The 15,715-nt window shown below is 36.3% G+C and overlaps 1 protein-coding gene across 4 annotated transcripts in view; it reads right to left on the bottom strand.

The window, feature by feature from the left end:
- Nucleotides 1–430: 430 nt before the first annotated feature.
- Nucleotides 431–15,715, bottom strand: part of CDH18 (cadherin 18) — a 339,165-nt gene continuing 323,880 nt past the window's right edge. The window contains exons 10-11 of one of the 4 annotated variants that reach the window (XM_044233538.1): nucleotides 10,286–10,537; nucleotides 431–1,192 (exon numbers count right to left, since the gene is read on the bottom strand). In XM_044233538.1, the coding sequence (XP_044089473.1) occupies nucleotides 702–1,192; nucleotides 10,286–10,537 (743 nt within the window). In that variant the 3' untranslated portion in view covers nucleotides 431–701. The remainder of the gene's footprint in view (nucleotides 1,193–10,285; nucleotides 10,538–15,715) is intronic. The other 3 variants (XM_044233550.1, XM_044233559.1, XM_044233545.1) reach the window with 3 other exon arrangements.

Here is a 15,715-nt window from a genome sequence, read left to right as displayed (position 1 = left end):
GACAGGCAGGACAGAGACGATAGTCTCCGTGCTTCAGAGCGGTGCACAACAGGTGCGCAGAAGTTGCATACATTATAGTGCAAGCAGCAAATCCCCATGCTCCATCAATTTTGTATGGAGAAAAGAAGTGGGGAGGGCAAAAGAAAATGGTACATACAAGTCCATGATGGAGTGACCTGGTATACTGGATATACCTCGTGTCAGTCGAACACAAGACAATGCTAATAAGATCCGTCATAGTAACAGAGTATGGTTCTCAAGAGTCCACAGAAGTGGAAAAAGAGGTCCTGATTACCTGCATAAGCTTCATTTTGTGGTGTACCACCCCTAATCATAAGTGATTTTGAATCTTTCTGTTTAGTTTTGATTTTTGAAAATAAATCACAAAATATTGAAACAAATATCATTGTTTGGCTTAATTCAGGTATTCTTAATTAAACAGTACCACAGACTTTATTGAGCAATTGAAAATATACACAAGGAACAATAGCTTTTTCTCTGTATTTTTTTTTTTTTTAATTTGACTGTCTTCTGATTAAATAACCAAGTTTCGATCATGGAAAGGGCACTTGTTTCTACAGTAGCTGTGTACAGCTTGCTCAGTTCCAAGTACTGTCTCCACGTTTCTTCTTTGTCATTGTTGAGGTTGTATCTCCACTTGCTCAGGAAGCAAATTCTACAAGATTGCAAGAATTAACCCCCTAAGTTGTTCTTTCAGATTCTATTTCTCCATAGAGTTCAGCTAACTTTTTAAATTCAGGTCCCCAGTCTCCAAGGTAGTGATAATCCTGGTCTGACTGTGTGGTCGCTGAATCCAGTGAGCTGATAGACCCAGCCTCTGATCTCTGACCTTCATAAGCATAAGTCTGAAGAGAGTCATAAGGGGGGACGCTGGGGTCTAGGTCGGCTTCTGCCAGTTTTTGCTTGATAAATTCCTGAACATCTATACTTTCCAGGGTGGACAATGTCTGGTGTCTGGGGGTGAGTTTCACTTCGGGTCTGATATCTCTCCGATACTTGAGCTCCTCAGCGGCAGATGGGTTCCTCAAGGCTGTGATGTCAAAGGCCTCGGTGTCTTCCTCTCCGCCACCCTCATCATCATAGGTGACCACATTCTCCCTCACATCCTCCTCAGAGATGATCAGCGGCTCTTTTTTGCTGCGTCTCAGGGTGATAAAAAGTACTACAATTGCTGAAGAAAAATGGAAAAGAGGATGGAGAGTTAGAAAAAAGGATGGAAGTTCTTGGAGATTTGACATCAGCAACTACATTCTATTTAGGCTTGCACTGTAACACCATCCTGATCTCTGCACTTTCTGGATAACAGTTGAAGGGGTTTCTTTTGTTTGTTTGTTTTGTTTTCTTTAGGTTTTTCATTTGTTTGTTTGTTTGTTGTTTTAAATCTCAAGGAATGTGAAAATAATTTCTCTACAAGGCCTTGGAAATCACTGATCTTTTCTAGAAAAAGAATATTTTCATTTGTCAGGCCTATGATTTCAGGATTCCTGGCTCACCATGGTCTGTCATCCAGTCTGCACACTGAGGGAAACAGAGGATGGAAGAGCGCCACGGAATTTTGCCTGGGAGAATAACGGTGGGTGTTGGTCTATGTATAGATTCTAGGCAGATACACTAAAGGAAGGACATTTTAAGTTTCTGTCAAATAGGAAGGAGCCCGTACTTTAAACCCTTTCCTTTTGATGCTTTGTAGGAAACCAAAGCAAGAATATTTTACATGGTTGATTCCTTTTGTTCAGTATTTTTTAGAATTATATTATCAGGCATTAATAATTGCATATATCTCTCAAACTGCACAAGATGTTACTTTATTTGTACTTAAGTTTCAGAGGAATTTTTCAGATTACCAAATGTTTTTTACATAACACCTTGATTTAATCCTCACAGCAAAGTATGGGTTTCCTCAAGGAAACTGAGGCTCAAGAGAAATTCCATGAATAACTAAGATCCGACTCGAAAATCACACAAATAGCAGATGGAGGAACTTAGACGGTAGCCTACAACTTCTCACACCAAAGGTGATGAAGCTTCCGTTATCGTACCCCATTTTTCTTATTTCAAAAATATGGAACAAGGAACTGAGTTGGGCATGTGGATTATTACCAGTAATGTCACAACCATTAGATGAAATGATGTAAATGGATCTTGGGACAGTTGCTTTGGCTGTTTCTCAGTATTTTCAAATCTTTCTATTTGATGATACTAAGCCATTACTAAATAGAAAGAATTACCTTACTTCTACTTTGTGCTATTAGGCCCGGTATTCTTTATTTCAGCTTTACAGAATGTTCTTGGTCAGCTGAAATCTAAGTTTTATGGTAACAGTTATTGGGACATTGATATTTTAAACATTCTTTATAATGTGATAATCAAAGATGTACACTCAAAAGGCATGTATATATGTGTGTGTATAATGTGTATATATATGTATAACATGGATAAATATGCATATATAGAAACAGTTTAGAAATATACAGCATGTGACATACTTATGCTATATACACACATACAAATAAACACATACAGACATGTATTTTTATCTGAAATTCACGTTTCTATATTGTATTTTATCTATTTATTTCTGTATACTGTATTTTATCTGGCAACTTTACTGATAGGTATCTTTAACAAAACTTGTAAAGCGACAAATACCAGGTTAGTTATCCTCTGATAAAGAACAAAGCTGGTTCCCTAGAAATTGACCTTTTATTTCATACCTCTAAAAAGTAACTTTTCTTACTTTATCATTATTATTTCCTTGTTTCTCTTTATAAGTCAATGCATTTTATGCATATCCCTAAATGTTATAATAAATGAGCCTTGCCTGTTTTTAAACTAGATATCACAGTGTATATGAACTTCGAAGATGACCATAGAAAGTGGAAAAGGAGATTTTCAAGCCAGAAGTGCAAAGGACAGATATCAGAGAATTTACTATACATGGAAAGAGATGGTCACAATGAACTGGAAAATCTAATTTTGCAGAGAAAGGGCAAGTGAGACCTATAGGAATGAAGAAAAAATATATATATATATATAAATATATATATATATATATTAATATATATATATACACATCTGTAGAAAGGGCCAGAAAATCATCTGGAAGTGTATGGAATAAAAGGACTCAGTAATGGCAGAATTGAATGAAGGAGATTCTGGTAGACATGTGGAAACAGTGAGTCCTTGTGTCTGGAGTGATTTTAGAAAGCTGAAATGAAATGCAGATGCCATATGTGGCCCTGCTTCACCAATATTATGTTGTTCGTTTGTTTATTTATTATCTAAGATTTTTATTCATACATAATCTCTATACCCCACATGGGGCTCTGACTTGTAACCGCAAGATCAAGAATCACATGCTCTACTCACTGAGCCCGCCAGAGACCCCAAATATTATGCTATTTAAAAATAGTTTCTCAAACCTGCTACTTATACTAGAAGACATTATCTAATATAGTACCTTATTTTGATACTTTTGCTGATTGTAGCAGATATGTATCTAATACCTGACTATTTAAAGATTTACTTACTTATTTTGAGACAGAGAGAGAGAGAGAGATTTGGGGAGGGGGAGAGGTGAGGGACAGAGAATCCCAAGCAGACTGCCTGCTGATCATGGAGCTTGACATAGGGTTTGGTCCCAGGACCCTAAGATCATGACCTGAACAGAAATCAATGGTGGACCCTTAACTGACTGAGCCACCCAGGTGCCCCAATACCTTACTATTTATTTCAGTGTAAATGAAATGCTTAGCGCATTCTAATTCAATGTCCCAAATAGCATCCCTAATAACTCATTTCATCCCATTCAGAGGCTTTGATTTATCACCCATTATATATTTCTGCTCATCTTTATGATTAAGGAGGTTGTTCTAAATAAAATATCTATTTATACAAACAAATTTTTTAATAGTAAAGTGTCTTGCTTTTGTCAATAAACCAAGTTATTTTTTTAATGTGAAAATGATTGATTGATTTCAAGGGAGTTTCTGTGCATGCATACCAGGGAGAATATGATTAATATTATTATTAAAGTATGGAGGTAATTTGCATCTTTCACCAATATCAGTGCCCTGTTAGCCTAATGAGATACAGGGGGTAAAGCTGGAATTATTATGGCAGTTCATATTTACTTATTTTCTCAAATTAAACAAAATATTCCTGATATATTTTGATTCAAAACATAGATATTAGTTAAGTTTGAACTCTGAGGTCTCACACTATCTCTTTCCTAAGGATGGACAGTCATTTGCCAGTGACCACTGATTTCTAGATTTATTCCATATCTATTTAATGTATCAACATACAATTAACCATATAATCTGGGACATTTTTAAGAGTAAACAGGGAGGGACGCCTGGGTGGCTCAGTTGGTTAAGCAGCTGCCTTCGGCTCAGGTCATGATCCCAGCGTTCTGGGATTGAGTCCCACATCGGGCTCCTTGCTCGGCAGGGAGCCTGCTTCTCCCTCTGCCTCTGCCTGCCTCTCTGTCTGCCTGTGCTCCCTCTCTCTCTGACAAATAAATAAATAAAATCTTTAAAAAAAAAAAAGAGTAAACAGGGATTTCATTTATAATTGCTCTAGGACAGCAGGGCAAATATGGACATGTGGTCCCTCTATTCAAAGATAATTTTAGAGAAACTCAGAGAAGAATGTGGAAGCACTGATAATTAGGTGTGTTTCCAGGGAATTGCTTTATATTCATGTTTGTTCAGTCAATATTTATGGAGCAAATCGCACACAGTACATACTCTGTACATAATTCTTAAGTGGACTAACAAAAGAATAATCTCTGTAGAGTGATGATGTGGCATAACCTCACTAGGAAAATAATTTTTAAATATAGTTTTAAGTCAGCTTATGGTCATTAATAATACCAAACACCTTATTTTGCTTGATAATAATTTTTAATGTTTGAAAGCCAAACTAAACATTTGCCCCCCAAAAAATCCACAAATCAAATATATTTTAGAGGATGAAGGTAACAATTACATACACAGTTTTGAGAGTTAAGCTCTTTTTAAAAATGGCAGCCAAATGAGTATTTTCAAATGACTTCCCTCCCCCTCACAGTCTAGCAACCCGTATTATGTGAAACAAGGTACCTCTTCTTTTTTTATTTATTTATTTATTTATTTATTTATTTTTTTCCAATTTATTTATTTTCAGAAAAACAGTATTCATTATTTTTTCACCACACCAGTGCTCCATGCAAGCCGTGCCCTCCACAATACCCACCACCTGGTACCCCAACCTCCCACCCCCCCGCCACTTCAAACCACTCAGATTGTTTTTCAGAGTCCATAGTCTCTCATGGTTCATCTCCCCTTCCAATTTACCCAAAAGCACATACCCTCTTATCTGGGGAAGAAATAACTTGACAGAGCCATGGCATTATAAAATAAATGAGATGGAGTGCTTACTCCTTTGTTCAAAATTATATAAGATTTTCAGTATTTTGAAATTTTACATAATCTGGATTGAAATATTAAACTGTAGTGTTTGGGAGGATTTTATTCTAATGACTATTTTACTCTTGGTTAGTATATTTCTTTTCCTTCTCTTTGAGTTTGGTTAGGATTTTAAATTCATTTTATTCTCTTTATTTAAGAAACTTAAAATGAATTTACTGAGTTTTATTCATTTATTTTATTCATGAATGAATTCAAATTTAGGGAAACATTTTTGTATTTCCTTTCTCTTATCATTCCACTAATTTATTAATTTATTTATCCATGATTCCACAGTGCTCGGACTTCTAAGGGGTTTTGCATTTCCATAACGTGAACTGTCATACAGCTTGCATTTGAATACGTTATATACTGACTCCCAACATATTTCCCCAAAATACTTTCCATAGTAGTTTTTTTTTTTTTTAACCCATAAATATCACCTCGTTCTTTTTCATACCATCTTATGTTGGTACCAAGTTTGGCAGAAATGAGGTGGCCCACGTCAGGGAGATTACTTTTACTAGATCCTGTTGTGCTCTTGGTCATTCCAGTCAATGGCATTTCTCACTGGAACTTATTTTTGCAGACCAAGGGGAGCTCATGCAGTCATGTCAGATAGCTCAGCTGACAAACAGGTTGGCACGTGTCTCCACACTGATTGCACCTTTGTTCTTAGTCCTTCACACTCCTCACATTAAATTTACCCTGATCCTTATTGATCAGGAAATTTATATCCAAGAGTAGAAACAATCCAGGAAGTGGACGCATCTAAGTCACCTGCTTATCTATGGTGTGTGGACTGAAGGGCAGGTGACAGAGGCCTGATTCAGAGACTGACTCAGTGGTTTATTGTGCTAAGCTGTGATTTCTGTTTGCTCTGGACCATCTTACAAGGGATGGGATGGAGGTTGGGAAAGAAATGTCCGATCCCCAAAAGGGAAAAAGAACTCTTGTTATCCCTCCTCTAGCACCAAATTCTGATTGCATCATGAAGGCTCACCCTAAAGTCTCTCCCCTACATCCCATCAAAAAAGGGTATTAAAAAGGTAATTCTGACAAATCATAACCTGACTCACGATGTGCACATGTACCATTCAAAGTGAGGCCCACTTATTTTCAAGCACCAATTTCAGATAATTGGTATACACACATGCATGGAATCTATAAGAAAACTAAATAAGGACCACAAAATTTTATAGATGACTCTAAGGTTCTTCACTAGTTGATAGTTTATTTTTATAGAGTTGTAAATAGAAACAAGAGACCGTAGAGGTCGCCTGAGATCATACAGTTAATTAGCGGGAAAACCAGGGCTGGGTTCATATAAGTCATTTCCACAAACAGCTGATAATCAGAACACTTTTCAATATTAAAATATTCATTTCACAATTTGTTTAGCTGTTAGTTTTTAATGTTATTTCAGAATTACAAAAAGTTCCAAAATAAAGTTTTGCTACCTCTGCTGTTGCTGATCTTTTCCTTGGAAATTATGAGCTTGCCCATTAACAAACATTATTTTAAAATTACAGATGACTACATTCTGAGTCTCCTGGCTAAGTATCTACTGAATAAAAATAAAAATCCTTACAACTGTCACGAAAAGTAAAAATTACATTATAAATGGTTGTTTAAACCTGAAGTAAAAAAAAATGATTCTGCAAGCTTTGGATAAAACTGTAAAAATACATTTGAGTCTCAATAAAAATTGAAGGAGTAAACATATTAAATGGCACCTCTGTTTTATTAGTCCTCTGGGGAAGCATAAAATTTAGAATGCTCTCTTATTTACCCCAAAGGAGAAATGACATTTTTATAAAATCTATTAAAGGGAAATATTGTTTCATGCTATAATAAAATGTTATTTTACATAACATACCTTGAATATACCTGTATATTAACATTTTTAATTAACTTTTTAAGCCTTTACCTTAGTATACAAAGATGGTTTGATGGTGCTAGATGAAAACAAAAGGCACAGATAAGTAACGCCTCCAAATGAACTATCTTTCAAAATCAGGACTTTGGTAGACCTTATACTAGAGTCACAGGGTTCTATTCTTTTTGGTTTAGGATAGGAACCCTGGAGGGATCAATATTTGTACTTGCTTTATTTTATTTTATTTTATCTTATTTTCCATTTTTGTTTTGTTTGTGAGCTTTTGTTTTGACTTTCAAACAGAAAAAAAGTAATGCATAAATGTCTAAAGCAAATAACAGTTGTAACCAATTAATACATAAAGAAATAAAATTTAGAAAACCGGATTTTACTGGTTTCCTTCACCTTGCATCTACTATAAGACTATACCGCAGTGAAATACTTCCAGTGGCGGGGGGGCACTGAACCTCCATGCTCCACTTTGCTAAGTGCAATTGGTACGTTTGTTTTTTATTTTTTTAAATTATTTATTTATTTGAGAGAGAGAGAGAGAGATCATATGTATGGGTGGGGGAGGGAGGTGGAGGAGAGGGAGAGGAATAAGCAAACTCCCAGCTGATCAGGGAACCCAGGGTAGGGCTTGATCCTGGGATCATGACATGAGCTGAAGGCAGATGTTTAACCTTCTGAGCCACCCAGACGCCCCTAAAATTGTATCTAAAATTGTATATTTTAGATATAAATCTAAATCTACAATCTAAATTGTATCTCTAAAATTATAGATTTCAGAGATACAATTTACTTAACCTTAGATCAGCTTTTGACACTGTTCAATGCTCTGTCCTCTTTGATATACTTTTTCACCCTTTGACTTGGATGACATCATACTTTAATTCCTCTTTCTTCTCTGACGTCCCCTTCACGCTGTCCTGCCATCACATCCTTCCTGACACGGTGACCATGCTGGAACTCATCACAGCTCATCCTAGTTTATTATCTCAACAAAGTGCACCTCTGGTGCCCCTAGCTCAGTGGGGAACAGGGTCTACATTCAGCAAGAGATAGAAAGTTTTCTTTGATCCTGTGCTAACTCAGACAATATCTAATTTATCCAAGATCTTTGTTTTTTTTTTTTTTTAAATTTCAGGTATTTTGTTTTTATCCCTTGGAAACTTGTTCCAAGAAAGAGACACCATATCATAAACATTAGGCATTTGTTCACTGACATAAAATGATCAGTGCTGTAGTTTCAAATGGAATCTCAGGGACTGCCAGTAAATATTTTGTTAAAATTTTGATAAAAAATGCTCAGCCCGGCATCTGCGTCATATTATCCAAGATCACTTTTGATTTCACCTAAGACATCTTGATATTATCTACTCTTCACGTCTGTTCTAACTCTGCTAGTCCAAACTATGCTGAGAGAGACTGCTGTCCTAATTTCACTGTCTATGTGTTCTGCCTCCATTGTGAGACTTGTTCTCTACTTCATTTATAGTCATCTTTTTTCAGAACACAAATCTTATGATGGACTCTCTTCTTCTCTTGCTTTAAATGTTTCTTTATACTCTAGAATGAAGCCCAACATCTACCATGCTCAATGAAGCCCAAACTGGTTTTTGTTTGCTTGTTTTGCTTTTTTTTTCAATTTTTTAATTTTTTTTTTTTTTTTTTTTGCCTCAAACTGTCTTAACGCTGCTGAAATAACCATCCCACTTCTCAGCCTCATTCTACCTTCCTCTGCAGTCCTTCCATACTGGCCATTTGTCTTTACCTCAGGAACAAAATAAGGAACATCACTTGCAAAAAAAAAAAGAAAAGAAAAGAAAAGAAAAAGTCTTTCTCAACAAAGCATGTTGTATTTGTTTTTTTTTTATTTTCCTTCCATGTGTGAACAGTACTGAGAAACAAGCAAAAGAGAAGGTTGCTAAGAGAAAGCATCAAAGAATAGAGAGAACACACTGGGTAAGTAAGTATGTACCCACTTCGAACAATGAAACAGAAAGATTCCTTACATCTATTTCTCTTGTTATAGAAAAATCTGGATTTGTGGTCTTGCTGAAACAGCAGTTTTAAAGAGTTTATAGTAATAGCTTCAAAATATGGTCATGATAACTTAGACTGTGAAAATGATAATCCATAATTAGAGAAAGTGTCCTGTTTTTTATTAAAATGAAATATAATGCAAATCTCAAGTAAAAATCCTATTAAACAATGAAATTTAACATCTCTAAGGCCAAAATTATTTAGATTAGCACTTTAAAATTCAGCTAGCATTGATGATTAAGTAATATTTTTGACCAATAGAAATTGCTACAAAAAATCTATTTTTTATTTGGTGTTTAGATTCATTTTATTTATTTATTTATTTATTTATTTATTTTGAAAAAAGATTTTATTTAGTTGACAGACGGAGATTACAAGTAGGAAGAGAGGCAGGCAGAGAGAGGAGGAAACAGGCTCCCTGCTGAGCAGAGAGCCCAATGAGGGGCTCCATCCCAGGACTCTGGGATCATGACCCCAGCTGAAGGCAGAGGCTTTAACCCACTGAGCCACCCAGGTGCCCCTAGATTCATTTTAGAATGATATCAGTTGTGTTCTTTGAAATCTATTATAAGAGCCGTTTTAGTATGGTATTTAGAATTTTTAGTATGAATTATTTTTAAAATAGATCCTTCCCTAATATTTCTCTTATAGTCTATCTTTTCTTCTGATATTTTGACTTTTCACCCCATTTGAATCAAATTATTTCTAGATCAGCTATGGTATTGAGAAAGCTCAACAAGAGGAAGTCTGTGCAGTTCTATTTTGTGGTCCAAATTCTTGGGTTCTGTCAAAACGACGGACTCTCTCTCTCTCTTCGAATGCACTGTTGGCCCCTGTAGGGTACGGTCCGAATCGTCATCTTACAACGCTAGGAGGCTGGAGGACTTACCTAGGAGAATGACAACACACAGCAGAATAGCGATTAAGGCCCCTGTACTCAAGCCAGCCGAGGACAGGAACGCTTCCGCGTGGCAGGTCCGCACTCGCCCGTCTCTCTCGCATGCACAAACCCTGACCGTGAGGGTACTGCTGCTGCTGAGAGAGGGGATTCCACCATCAGAGATCATAATGGGGAGATAATACACATCCTGAATAGTTCGACTAAATCGCCTCCGCCTTGTCAGAATGCTGGCTGTGTTATCTATGACAGACATAAGCAAAACAAAATGTACTTAGTAAAGCCGCCATTCAAGATTCACATTTCCTTTAATGGATAAAATGGGTGTCTATGATTTTTTTTTTTTAATTTTAGTTTATGAAATGGACACAGGAACATGAAGGGACAATCATTAAAGCATGACTAATAAATGGTCTTAAACTGAGATAGTGACTTGGAAAAATTAATTGAGCCCAAACTAAAAGAGAAGGGGAAGAGTAGAAGAGGCGTGAACAAGCAGTCAACATTTCGGACATGGACGTAATACCAAAAAGATTTAAAAGACGACAGAGGGCTTCAAGCCAATGGGTCCTGGCCTTTGAGAAGAGACAGCGGTCCCCATCCCAAACCTTATGACTCAAGGTAAGCAACAGGAACAGACATCTCTATTATTAGCAAACTACTCAGGCGATGTTAATGTACAAAAAGGGGGGCCACTGGTATAGATGATAAATTACAGAGGTCAGATCAATTGACAAACTTTTTCAGACTTAATTGTGATTTGAATCGCTCTTGTTATAGTAGATGCAACATGGAAAGTTAATGATGAATAAAATAGTTAATTCCATTTTTATGTACTTTAAAAATACTATATATTACATTAAACGCCTGCATGATCAATCTATGGATTAAAGATTTTGATCTATCCACAAAACATCATAAAGGAGAAGATGTTAAATTTCTAATTTTTTAAGAAAAATCATTTTTACTATAAATAATAATTTAAAAAAAATAACCTAAAACCCAGAGCATAAATTGCCCAAAATCAAAAAGCTGGTGAATAATCAGGATACAACCTCAATACATTCTAGAACCCTGCTCAAAACCACAATGTCATACTGCCTTTTTACTCATTATACTGATGTTCTCAAGTGCACATAGTATATGGTAATCTTAGTATTGTTATTCCTCATTCCAGCAAGCCTGTTGACCAAAAGACCCTTTTGGTATATACTTCGAGGCGCTGCGCAGATTCCGGGCATGGAGTAGCTAGTTAACCTAGCTGTGGAGTATCACCTGGCCCTATGTTGCATCCTTCCGGAGCAGCAGTTCCTTAGTGACTCATTGCTCCAAGGTTATAAAGGTCTAGCCATTTCTACTGAATGTAGACATAGTGAATGGCAGGTTTAGTTCCACAGCTTTACTCTTGGGTCAGCGGTGAGGCATTAAATTTGCATAGCAATTCAATTTCTCACTCTGCTCTACCTTCCTCCTCTCACTGCCCCACAGATGTTGATCCCAAGGGCACACTCCCGTTAAACAACCTGCCCTCTAAATTCCAGTTCAGAGTTTGCTTCTGGAGAACCTAACCTGACGCAACACCTGTGAGTTAATTATCTTTCACTAAAAAGTAAGTGAATCATTACACAATGACATTTAGGAATTCTTTTATCTCGTCAATTGTTTTATTCTGAAAATTGGAATTCTGTTACATATGAGGATGTTTAAGATAGTCATGATACAATAACTTACAGCTATGCTTTCTTGATTTTACATGGCCAAATTAATGCAATAGAAAGATAAACTTTTCAAATATTCAATATAATACAGGTAGTAAAACACATGAATTATATATATGTATTCATAATCATAAACACACATACACATATGACTATATACATATGCTTATACATATAATTGAAGGTTTGTTATAGAGCATAAATAGCTAATAAGAAATTACAAAAGATTTTCTTACCCAGTAGAAAAGGAAAAAAAATAATGTATCAATTGTGTATTTTTTTTAAAGATTTTATTTATTTATTTGACAGAGAGAGAGATCACAAGTAGGCAGAGAGGCAGACAGAGAGTGAGGAGGAAGCAGCTCCACACGGAGCAGAGAGCCCGATGTGGGGCTCGATCCCAGGACCCTGAGATCATGACCTGAGCTGAAGGCAGAGGCTTAACCCACTGAGCCACCCAGGCACCCCATCAATTGTCTATTCTGAAACAAGTTGCGAATAGGGAAAGAAAAATAGCATAAATTCATCATGTGTTTTATATACCATTCAGTCACAAGCACTCTCCCAGAAACCTGAACTTTTGGAGGAAGCACATTTCTTGGCTATAGGATGTTGCATCATGGGTAATATAAACTTGCCTATATGTACAACTCTCTAGTCCAAGGCAAAGGTATGAACTAAGTGTTCACAGGCACAAACATGTTTGAGAATCTCACTGCTGGCCTCTGAAGAAGAGATGTAAGGTACTGGCCCTTGATTTCAATAAACAGAATTAATAATGTGTAGAATGACCTAACATGCAACAGTGGGTATGGACTCCCTTTTATGGCTCTCACCTAATGTTCACCTTATATCCTTAATTTGGAAGCATACTCTGTTTCAGAATAATCATTTGAATGCAATCAGAAATGAAGAGAAAGCCAGGAACTGTTTCTACTACACCTTAAGTTCTTAAATAGAAAGCTCTCAGATACAGAAACATAAAAATATACTTTCTTTCTTTCTTTTTTTCCAGGTGAAGTTTTGACTTTTGAAAGGAAAAGAGGATTCATGAAGCAAAGAGCTTCCTACCTAGAAAGATTTAGCTGAGCAGAATAATGAGCTCCTGAAAAGGGATACTGTGTACCTAACCGGAACTGCAAAAAATGTACTTGACTGAAAGCTCACTGAACTTGAACAAGGAAACTTTGAACTAAAATGAAAGAGGTAAGAAGATATATATGAATATGTATACATATATATATTACTTACTTTTATATTTAAATACAGAGAACAAAATTTGTCTTGTTGAAACTGAAAAACTTGTTGTCAAGAGCAACAACGAATCTCTAAACTTGAAGTACAATTAAAACAGTATACACCATGAAACAAGATGGGATAGGGAGGGAGACAAACCATAAGTGACTCTTAATCTCACGAAACAAACTGTGGGTTGCTGGGGGGAGGGGGGTTGGGAGAAGGGGGTTAGGGTTATAGACATTGGGGAGGGTATGTGCTTTTGGGTAAATTGGAAGGGGAGGTGAACCATGAGAGACTATGGACTCTGAAAAACAATCTGAGGGGTTTGAAGTGGCGGGGGGGTGGGAGGTTGGGGTACCAGGTGGTGGGTATTATAGAGGGCACAGCTTGCATGGAGCACTGGGTCGGGTGAAAAAATAATGAATACTGTTTTTCTGAAAATAAATAAATTGGAAAAAAAACAGTATACACCAACTTTTATAGAAAATATTGACTTCCAAGTGGATATAAATTAATATGAGCTGAATAAAGGGCAGCTATAGTAGGATGGAACATCTGTGAATGAAAAGTGCTAATTATCGATGCCAAATAAAGGACACTCTCTAAGAATGTGTACCTAAGTTTGTTTCTTCTAATTCTTAATACTTCGGATGAAGAGAGAAGCTCGTAGAACTCTTAGAAACCAAGCAAATATATTTGGTTAGGATTTAAAAAGACACTGAACAGCTAGCACAAAGACCTTACACTAAAACAATGTGCAACAAAGATGCATATTAGATGGCAAAAATTTCGTATAAGAGAGATCTTGAGTAACAGCAATTATTTTGCAATATATATCTCTGAAAGCAGGAGTAAGGCCACAGGGAGGTAAAACAAAACAAAACAACAACAACAACAAAAACTAAAACAGTCTTGGAATCATTCAATAAAGGTATGAGATATCTATGCATCTCCTTATTGAGAAGACTGCACTGGACTAATGTGTGTACTTTTGAGTCTACTAGCTTAAAAGTGCTACTTTACCCCAAAAGGTATTTTAGAAGACTTTGGAAAGAGAAAAAACAATTAGAATAATATATCATGGAAAGAGTCTTTGAAGCACAAGTGTGAAAATTCTACATGTCCCATATGAACTCAGGTGACCAAATGGTCTCAGAAATTGGCCAGAAAAATTGGGAAGCTCTCTTAGTAATTCATGTCTTTCTGAGTATAATCAGTACATTCCTGGTATTCCCATCAACTACATCTTCAATGTAATTTGGAAATAGCCTTGAATCTCTTTTAAAATAGATGACAAAGAATTTTTTATCTTAATATATAGTCTATTTCTTTCTCTTAAAAGGATATGGGCACATACAGGAGGAGGTAGAGAGACTGCTGTGCATATGTAACTTCTGAATCATGAAGATACTTTATTTTTTTTTAATTTTTAAAAAATATTTCATTTATTTATTTGACAGAGATCACAAGTAGGCAGAGAGGCAGGCAAAGAGATGGAGGGAGGGATCCGGCTCCCTGCTAAGCAGAGAGCCTGATGCGGGGCTTGATCCCAGAACCCTGAGATCATGACCTGAGCCAAAGGCAGAGGCTTAACCCACTGAACCACCCAGGCATCCCCTGGACACTAAAAAAATAATGAAAGAGGTAAGATTTGGAGTCCTTTGACAAGTGATCATAAGAATAAAATTCATTTTGGAGCTCTAAGAACTCCAGGGATTTTACAACTGATTGATAAGTCACAAAAAATATTTACAGTAAAATATACTGTTGAATAGATAGGTACACTTGCAAGCTTTCTGTTTCTACAGGGACAGAAGGCTAAAGAATATGATAATACAATGTAAGTTGCATATTAGTTCTGGAATTCAGACAAAAGTTTCTGACATTACTACTATGTATCCTATTTTTTGTTTATTTAACATTTTTAAAGATTATTTATTTATGTATTTATTTAGAGAAAGAGCAAGCAGGGGGAGGGAGAAAAAGGAGAGGGGGAGACCCTCCAGCAGATTCTGAGGGCGGAGCCTAATGTAGGGCTTGATCCCATGGCGCAGAGATCACGACTAGAGTCAGATGATGAACCAACTGAGCCACACGGGTGCCCTTTTTGTTTACTATTTTGAGAGATTTGAAAGATTCTAATCTCTGGTGCTACTTGTGTAAACTGTAAAACAATTTAAGTTAAAATAGGGATGCTTTTAAAATACTCCCTGGAGCAAAACAGATCCTATATTAAAGTCCAAAATTGCCTTATATCTTAGTAAGTATCAAAACTGTGTGTTCTTCAAAACTCTTTAATTATTAGACACCTATACACTCCCTGCCATTTCATAGGATTCTTTATTTGATAATGCAGGTATGAAGATATGCTGTATCTCAACTGTAGCCAACAGACTATTAAAATAATATTTCCAAACCCACCAGAACAACAGAAGTGTCTGAGATTCCCCAGATGTGGATCTCT

Source organism: Neovison vison, chromosome 1 (genome assembly GCF_020171115.1).
Source record: "Neovison vison isolate M4711 chromosome 1, ASM_NN_V1, whole genome shotgun sequence".
Taxonomy (NCBI): domain Eukaryota; kingdom Metazoa; phylum Chordata; class Mammalia; order Carnivora; family Mustelidae; genus Neogale; species Neogale vison.
Note: the sequence above shows the minus strand (reverse complement) of the source record. Positions and strands in the feature narration are given on the sequence as shown.